This window comes from Ursus maritimus, unplaced genomic scaffold (genome assembly GCF_017311325.1).
Source record: "Ursus maritimus isolate PB19 unplaced genomic scaffold, ASM1731132v1 scaffold_4, whole genome shotgun sequence".
NCBI classification, from domain to species: Eukaryota; Metazoa; Chordata; class Mammalia; order Carnivora; family Ursidae; genus Ursus; species Ursus maritimus.
Genome location: NW_024426552.1, coordinates 14,271,069 through 14,280,357, shown reverse-complemented (window position 1 = coordinate 14,280,357; position 9,289 = coordinate 14,271,069). Strand labels below are relative to the sequence as shown.

The 9,289-nt window shown below is 40.1% G+C and overlaps 1 protein-coding gene across 1 annotated transcript; it reads right to left on the bottom strand.

Moving 5' to 3' along the window:
* Nucleotides 1–3,136: 3,136 nt before the first annotated feature.
* On the bottom strand, nt 3,137–4,999 carry LOC103673087 (keratin-associated protein 27-1). The gene has a single exon (XM_008701806.2). It carries the CDS (start codon nt 4,722–4,724, stop codon nt 4,104–4,106), a length of 621 nt encoding a protein of 206 aa, XP_008700028.1. The 5' UTR covers nt 4,725–4,999; the 3' UTR covers nt 3,137–4,103.
* Between the last annotated feature and the right edge of the window lie 4,290 nt (nt 5,000–9,289).

The following is a 9,289-nucleotide window of genomic DNA, read 5'->3' as shown; positions in this document are numbered from 1 at the left end:
TCAGGGGAAGAATATGGAAAAATTCCTGGAGTGAAAGAATTTTGAACTGAGGGAGTAACAGGAACTCTCCGAAGGAAGAAATGGGGAGCAGAAGTGGAGAAAGATATTCTGGCTTCAAGAAAGGTGCCAGTGACTCTGAGGCCACATGGAACAAAATGGTGTCCTCGTATCCCATTAACGCCTAAAACAGGCTCAGCATTTTCAAAAGGAACATATTTAATTAGAAAGACGGAGGGACTAATGGTATGAGAAACGATGACTAACAACATCAATACAGTCAAGCTTACTCGTAGAAAAATCTGACTCTATGCTGTCTAAACACCTTCCCCGGCACTTAGATGATGTAATTTCACATGATTTGAGGTTCATGGTCTTTTCTAAGATACTGGAAATCTATAATATTTCACAAACTCCAGTGAAATATGCCTAATTACTTTCTAGCCCTTATTCCTGAGTTGTGGTTAAGCCACCCAATCAACTGTACTGAATTTTCTGGTTGTTTCCTCTATAGACTTACAATAATATAATATAGCCAGACCAATAAGTTTCAAATTACTTATATACAGACCCTCCATAGGACACAGAGATTTTCCCCGTATTTGAGCTGCTCTAGTGACAAAGCATGTAATGTCAAGACTTACAGCCCCAGCTCTGAAGTCCAACTCAATTGAATTAAAATCCTGGATCCACCATTTTCTATCTGCCTGATTTTGACAACCTACTTAGGTTATCTTTGTTTTTGTCCTCTTTGAAAAAAAAAATGAGGATTAAAAAATCATACTCATCTGACTGGGTTGTTCGAGTTTCAAGTTAAAAAATTCATGCACACTGGTTGGTAAACAACTAGGACCAAATTAATAAGAGCTATCTTATGGCTCTGCATAGGCAATAACATGTTCTTGAAATTCATTATGCTTGGCTTCTAGGAGAAAAGCATGCTGGTAAGTTATCTATGTCTTGATGAGTCCAGGGTAAGTGATACCAATGCACAAATCCTACCACAGCCTTTTTGTCCAAGCAGGTGGGAATTCCTTGATCTATGATGAATGTTCTGGAGCATGCACCCGCTGAGTCACTTCTGTAGTGTTTGAGAATATTGCATTCACTATCTAGCTTATGTTCCATTCTGCTTATGTCCGTTGCACCTATAATGGAAAGGCTTTTCTTGGTCTTTGCCTTAAAATTTAAGTCCGGTATAGAGAAATCATGAGAATAAACTGAGGCTGTGGCCCAAGAGGTAAATATCAGCTAACGTGTCAAATGATATCTTACATATATTGACACAAACACCTCATTAAGCATTTAATGGTCATGATGGCCTTTCGTTGCCACAATCATCCAATGAACTAGGCATTATCTCCATTTTCTAATAAAAAAAGCTGAGCTTCGGAAACGTTAGCTTGTCCCAGGGCACACAGCTAGTAAATGGCAGAATTTGGATTTGAACTCATTTTAATCCAAAGCCAATTCTCTTCCCACTACACTAAATGGCCTACAAAGCATCTCTTCACCTCATCACACCATTATCTATTCCAATACCAAGAATCTTTAGTTCCTGAATCCACACAATCTCTCTCTATGAAGAGTTCCAATGTGCTCCATGGTGGGTTAGATTGGATGGATACTGATACCTTCCTAGCTGACTTCCTCTTAGGGGAGTGATCATGCTCAGCCTGGAAAGAATGAATTAAGGTCCAGGGTGATAAACAGAGGAGCTGGACAAATGGAAACCTCATTTAACACTGCTGTCCCTCTCGCCTGCCTCCCCCTGTCCACTGGCACCACACACACAAACCCCACGCTTAGCTGCCTGTCACCAGTGCCCTGTCTCCCAACCAACCACACCCATTAAAGGAACATATACTTGGGAGACAGACGAAATGGCTATTTTCCCTCTTGGCTTCAGGAACAGTGGCCAAAATGCATTGTGCTCTTCCCAGTCCCTCCTATTTGTTGCATTAGTAACATTCTTCACTGTGCATGAATTTCAACTGCGTGTGCATGATTGGCTGTGACAGGAAAACTGGGAAGCTGCCACGCAGATGAAGTCTCTCCTTGTCGTTGCCAGTGCTCTGTCACTGCTATGCCCAGACGCTTAGTGTCAGTGTCGTTTACTGCGGGAACGCTCGGCTGGTGTGGCCGCCATATGCTCCTTACTATTGATGGGATCACACAGTGTTCATTCAGCCTCTTTCAGACCTGCCTCAGCCACCTCCCAACTCCACCCCTCTGTTGGAAACACCTGTGTAAGTGGGGCTTTCTAGAGTTTAGGCTTAAATCTTCCTCTTTAGGACGACCGGCGTCTAACCCACCCACAGAACTGACAGATAAATCAACATTAGCTTTGTCATAAACTCAGCTGCTTGCCAGCCCACCTCAGCAAGCCATGGCATGTTTCCTTAGCATTTCTCTTGGTAAGAGGCGCTACTTGCATCATTTGTGATACAAAACAGCTAGGCTTTCTTTTCTTTTCTTTTTTCTTTTCTCTTTTCTTTTCTTTTCTTTTCTCTTCTCTTCTCTTCTCTTCTCTTCTCTTCTCTTCTCTTCTCTTCTCTTCTCTTCCTTTCCTTTCTTTTCTTTTCTTTCTTTCTTTCTTTCTTTCTTTCTTTCTTTCTTTCTTTCTTTCTTTCTTTCTTTTTTTTTTTGGATGACTAGCTTTCCTAATCTGTCATAGACTCTGGGGCTTATCTATAAATCCCTGTCTCTGCTGTTCATATTGAGTCTAGCCAATCATGTTGCTCTATCTTACTGAGCGTTTCCTTCAAGGTCATGTGCTGAACCCTTTCAAATTATTAACTTATTACCTCTCACAGCAGAACCATCATTATCACCTTGGTTTTGGAGTTCAGGAAACTGAGGTGAGAGCGCTTAAGTGATTTGAATGTGGCCACACAGTTGAGATTCAAACAGCCTTCACCCCTCAAGGAGAAGATTCGGACCCAGGAAAATCTGACTTCGGGGTTCATGCTCTTTACCACCACCTTCTGTCACCCCGAACAATGAGAGCTCCAGGCAAGAGCACACCCCCAGCTCCACAATGGGCTATTCTAAGCAGAATTCACATATCTTCATACCTTCTGGCTCCATGGTTTCATGATCTTCATAATGAGCACGCTCCCCATCTTCTGCGGACTGGCACAGATGTGCTCTTTTATTCTGGTTCACGCCATACAGACAATTGGAAGGGAACATGGTCTCCTTTTTTCTTCCAAATATTGATTCGATTTTCATCTGGTGTAAAACCAATAACAAACCCCACAAAAGTGTTGAACGAAAATAATTGTGTGACAACTAAGTTTGTAATTCTAAATGAAGTAAATTTATTTAATACAAAGAGTATTTTCCCAACTCAAAAAACACTTAAGATATAGTGAGAAGAGGAAGAAGAATAGGAGAAATGTAGTGGGTATACTAAGCTTGAACTCGTGATATTCAAAGGTCTCTTGCTACTTTGTGGTTATGAAGTCCATGGAAGTGAAATTGAAAATTTTCGTGCACTCTTCGAGCAATAGTTTCAACCTCACAGTTGCCTACAAGAGTGTGGTGATGAGGCGGAAAAACTAGTGGATGGACAGGGAGTAGACACAGATTTCAGTTGTGGTTCTGATGTTATTAACAATATGGACAACTTCTGATAAGAGTTAAATCCATTAGAATTCATGGGACTAGAAAGGGTTCAGTGTCCCTTTAAACTGCAGTATTATACAGATTTCTGGTATTAGTAGCGCATTACATTTATATATTATAATAAGACAGATTCAATGCTAAGTGTTTCCATTGATAATAACCAGTGGCCAAAGTGTCATGTTGACTTAAGTACTCATGTTAGTTCCTGGTTGCAACTCTCACTGTTTTATCACAAATAGTGTCCTAGCGACCTAACATATCTAACATGCTTTCCAACCCCAGCTACTATCAGAAATACCCCAAAGAGGAAAAAAAAACAAAAATTTTTTTCTTTGAAGACAGAAGACATATCCCTTGACTCACAAACCCATGCACAATAATATGTATTTAGAGAAATAAAAGTTCTTAGATATCTTAAGGATCAATTTATCTCAATTAGAATTTGCTATCTCCTATCTACACATTCTACCCATTCTTCACTTACGAGGCATTTGCAAACCACCAGTAACACAGCAAGTCGGCTCATAAATGTTAGAAGAAGATTCTGGGAGTTGTGACCCTGGTGCCACAGAGACGGGAGGCCTACAGGAACTGGATTCAGGGCTCTGAGATCGACATTGGCCAGGTTCACTTTCCGGAGTCTGACAACTCTTAGACACACACGTCTTGGGTGGACAACTCTTGGCCACATAGCTCACAGGCTGGCAGCTCTGGACCACAAAACCTACTTGCTGGCTGCTTCCTGACCGGCAAGGCGCAGAAACACACTCCGCCACTGCTGAGGAACGTCCTGATTGACATATTGTCTTTTCACAGGGCCTGGAATTAGAACAAGTTGTTTGGACAGCTCTGGGGAGGCCGGCACTTTGCACACAGCTAGGCTCTGTGCACGGTCCCTGTTTACAGTTGGGCACTTTGCAGCTGGTAGCCTCACTGCAGGTTTCTTGAAAGTTGTCCAGGAGCCAGGTCCTGCCATGACAGCTGCTGGGTAAAAAGAATCCATCTTCAAAGTTTATAAGCTTGGACCCATGTATGATGGCAGAGAGTGGTGGGGCATTGTAGAAACTCCTGGGCAAGTGGTCTTGGCTCTGGGGCATACTGATGAAACCCTTGATTGGAATTGATCATAAGGATCCAGCCTGCCAGGTCTGAAGATTCTTTTTTGGCGAGATTATATACTCAGAAAACTGGGTGTTGGCTTCTTCTCAAGACTCCTTTCCACCTCATTGCTTACGCTAATTTGAAGGATAACATCTCATTAGCACTTTGTTTAGTAACATAGGAAGATGACATCCTAGTAACAAAGAAGCCGTCCATTTTGAATCTTCAAAATGGCTTTCATGTTAGCCCCAAAGCTGATTCATCAGGGCAGAGTTTCTCAAATATGAGTCCCAACATGCCACCCAAGCTAACTTTTTTTTTCTTAGTCGCTGTGACTCTCCATATTGGCAAATGGATAAAACAAATGGATGTGGAAACAGCCAGTCGTAAACTAATCAACAACAGCACTGGAGTTTGGAGGGGTGCTCTTTTGGCAGAACAGAACAACATGATCAAGACATTTTCAGTCAGGAACCAATAGGTTTAAGCTCACCTTCATTCTACTCAGATCTTGATCTGTCCAATTGATGAAGATGTGTGAAGCACGCGACAATGAAATCTCTTCTTAACTGCTCACCCAAAATACTGAAAGTGGTCGTTGCCTTATAAACATCATTCCCTTTGTCTAACATTTTGTATCCCTTGCCTTATTGAAGGTCAAATGTAAACATCGCCTCTTTATGAAGCTTTTCCCTGATCTTCCTATTTACAGGTTATTACTTCTTCCTCTGACTTACCGATGGACTTTGACACATTCTTTATTATGACTATGTTTATACCAAGTAGTGTATTTACTTTTATTTGCGTTTCTCAATGGTTGATAATTTGCCTTTGTAACAAACCTGTTTCAGATGTGCTTTTCATTTTTGTGTATCATGTTTTGTTTTTTGACTGCAGAATGATGGGCACCTACATTTCTCGCATTAGCAGTTGTACGCAGCTTAGTTCCATGCTCATAACACAGGACCCCAGCACAATTTCCGCAGCATCTTCTATAATTCACTTAGCTTGGCTCATGAGACTGAAACAACAGAAGTGTATTCTTAGCACAACGCTCTGGCCCCTTTTCTCAGATCTGAAGAAAATCAAGAACATTCAGGAACCTGGAACAGTTCTGATACATCCTCTTTAACATGCGATGGACTGGGGATCTCCTGTATTTCAAAGGACACATCTGAATACATTCACCCTGACAAGCAGCACGCTCAACCTGCGTGTAATGCCTTCACAACATGTGCAAGTTACTTATAATGTTGAATGACCAGTCCTGTGTGTTTCAAGATCCCATTCTGCCCTCCCCATGACCCAAACAGCACCCCATTTAAATCGTATGCATATTTGTATTTATCATCACAGAGGCTTCCTCCGTAGCTTGTTAACTCTGGTGCTTAGAAGTATTAAATGGATTTTCATTGCTCGGAGAGGAAGATCCGTCCTCCTTAGCCCAGCCTACCTAGCACTTGCAAAACCTGGGTGTTGTGTACTTTACTAAGTCTACATCTTGTCCTTTCCTTCTGCCCCACATCCTCCATTTGCACAGGCCTCTATTGGGCTCTTGAGCATGTCAAGCCTCTCTTTGCCTCATTACATGCAGATGCCCGTCTGTCTCACCTCTTCACTGCCCTCTCCCACTCCACGTGCAGCTCCTCTCCTCATCTTTTGTGTCTCCATGTAAGAGCTACCTAGAATAGTGGCTTTCCTTCGTCACCCTATTTGAAAAAAGCTTCCATTCTCAGAGTCTGTTTTTCTTCCTTCATGGAGCTTATCTCAGTTTATAATGATTTTATTTGTTTCTTCGCCGTGCCTTTGCCACGGCACTGTGAGTTCCACAAAGGCAAAGAGTACGTATATCTTCCTCGCTATTGTATCCCCAGCACTGAGCACAGGGCCTGGCTGACACATAGTAAGAGTTCCATTAATGCATTTTGAAAAATTAATGAATAGAAGCTGCTAAATAAAGAGAAGTTGCTAAGTGTATTCAAATTATAGTTAATGTCTGAAGGGATAGAATTCTGGAAGCTTGACATACCCAAGATTTTCAAGAATTGGCCAAGGTACAGAGTTTAAAGAGGAAAAAATAATAATAAGACCCATGCCTACATTTCAGCTACCCCTTTGTGAAATAAGAGCAAAATCTTTAAGGAAGCCACTTATTAGCATGGCACGAGCGGAGTCAATTATTTCAAAATCATGTTTGGTTGTATGTAGGCATGTTTTAAAAAGCTTTCCCCATGAAAAAAGGGCACCACTTTTCACTGTCAGCACCACAGAGTCCTGTTGCAAAACCAGACTTGGTTGGGGGGGGGCAGAGGCGGGACATCCTCCCGGCCAGCATTCACACAATTGTCTCCAACAGACTGCCTTCTTATTAACCTCACAATGTGTAGCAAATTAGTGAATACCCGTGCAGTTCCCAATCTCTAAATGTCAAATAGTGATGCCAGGTCTGTCATTTGTGAATAAGGCCACCCCATGGATTCTTTTCTCTTTGGGATGAAGCATTAACTTGCACATGCTATTTAACTGATGGCTGAATGAATAGGTGTTTCAGCACGCAATTTTAGCTCAATGAGTAAATACAGATTTTGGCTGGTGTTGGATTTATAGAGGGAGTTACTAGGTTTATTACCGTGGAATGACATATGCCAGGACAACTGGTCACCTTCAGACTGTTCAAAGCAACCCACTAAAAATTAAGTGTTCACTTTGTAGGCACTTGAACAATGATAATTATGTAGTCTATTTCCTAGTTTTCTTGTGAAATAGGTAGAAACGGTCACATGATTGCTCATGGTAACTGGATACTTCGCCACTGAATGGTTGAACAATTTCCTGGTCTGGTCTGTCCCGGTCTTGAAATAGAAAAATGATTGCAGCTGCAGTAGCACTTCTTTACCACCAGAGGGTGGACTATTAAAAATTGCTGTGGATAAGAAATTAAATACAAGGAAGGGTTCTCCAGCTATGATTTTTAAGCCAAGATCTACAGTCACAAACCTTGAACATTTCCCTTAAATGTCTATCCCTTGGATCCTTCATTTTTTTAATGTTTTTTTTATTACATTATGTTAGTCACCATACTTGTAAGAGTATCAACCTCATAAAATGGTTTTACAGATAAAAATGAGATGATATATATGATACGTGATTGCCACATATGGAATGGTAAATGAATAAAAGTAGCAATTATTTCTGATCAGGTTAAGGATCTTTGTGCAGACCAAAATGTTGTTCTGATGGTGATCTCAATCTTGGATTGATATTAAACTATCAGGTGAAATAAACATAGTATCTTTTTTGTGTGTTTGAGATTATTTTGTTTGCGTCCATAACTGTTGCACATTCCATTTTTCTAAGGGTTGGATTGTATTCATCATTCCCATTAAAGGTCTAGTCAACCTGTTTCTATCTCTCAAGGGCTTGGCGCTTGATGATCATAAGGTTGAACAGTTTATACTACTTTTATATTTGATTATGTGGCTATATTGGACTTCTAAACACTTGTTCAGCTATAGTAAAGTAAAACATAAATAAATAAAAAATTAGAGTAACATAATTCAGCTCAGTTCTCCCATAATTTGTTTCCTCTATCCTTGTCTTGGTTTTATCTCCCCAACCAAATGACTTAAGTTAATTTAAATCCATTCCTCTTCTCCAACCAGGAAGTCACTCATAATAGACAGATTGCATAGCAATGGAAGAATACTAGACCAAGAGTGAAGAGATCTGGCTTCTAGCCCTGGTTCCATTAATTCACTGCATGAATTTGGACAAGTCACCCTGCCTCTCTGGATATCTTCTAAGATAATGAATTTAGATGAGAAGATCTCAAAGGTCCTTTCTGGCTGTCACATTCTATGATTTTCTATCAGAATCTTAATATCTCAGAGTTGAAAAGGACATGAAATGGCATCTTGTCAAATCTACCCGCTGAATGAAATCTGCACTTTCATTTCAGCCATCTAATTTTTATTAAGATTACTTATAAAAATTTTAACAGGACAGAACAAAGACTGAAGTCAGTAAGCTATTAGTTGCCATGCATGGTGGTAGAAATCCATCACTTAAAATGAATAGTCCTATTGTATTTCAGAGTAACTCCGAGAAATAAAGAAAAAGTATATTTTTCATTGGTCCACCTCGAAAGAGTGTGCTGAGGGGAATGACCAATTTCCTTTAAATATAACATTTGTAAAATAAGTCAAGTACCATATAACCACTCTCAGACACTGTAATACATACAGAAAAAAAAAAAAATCTTAGTCTCTGGAATACTCAGACTTATGACACTATACCATGATAATGATCCTACGTGGAATATGGAGATAGTCTCTTGCCAGCTTTATCTATTTGTAATGATAAAGAAATTCTCTTAGAACGCTGTAATAAACAGATTCACATGTGACATCATTTTTTTTTTCTATTAAACTATCTCTAAATAATTTTGCTTCTTGGGATAATTCTTGGTCATTTACAATTCAATGAATTTAAATATCCAGAAGGAAAGAAAGAAGAAAGAAAGAAAGAAAGAAAGAAAGAAAGAAAGAAAGAAAGAAAGAAA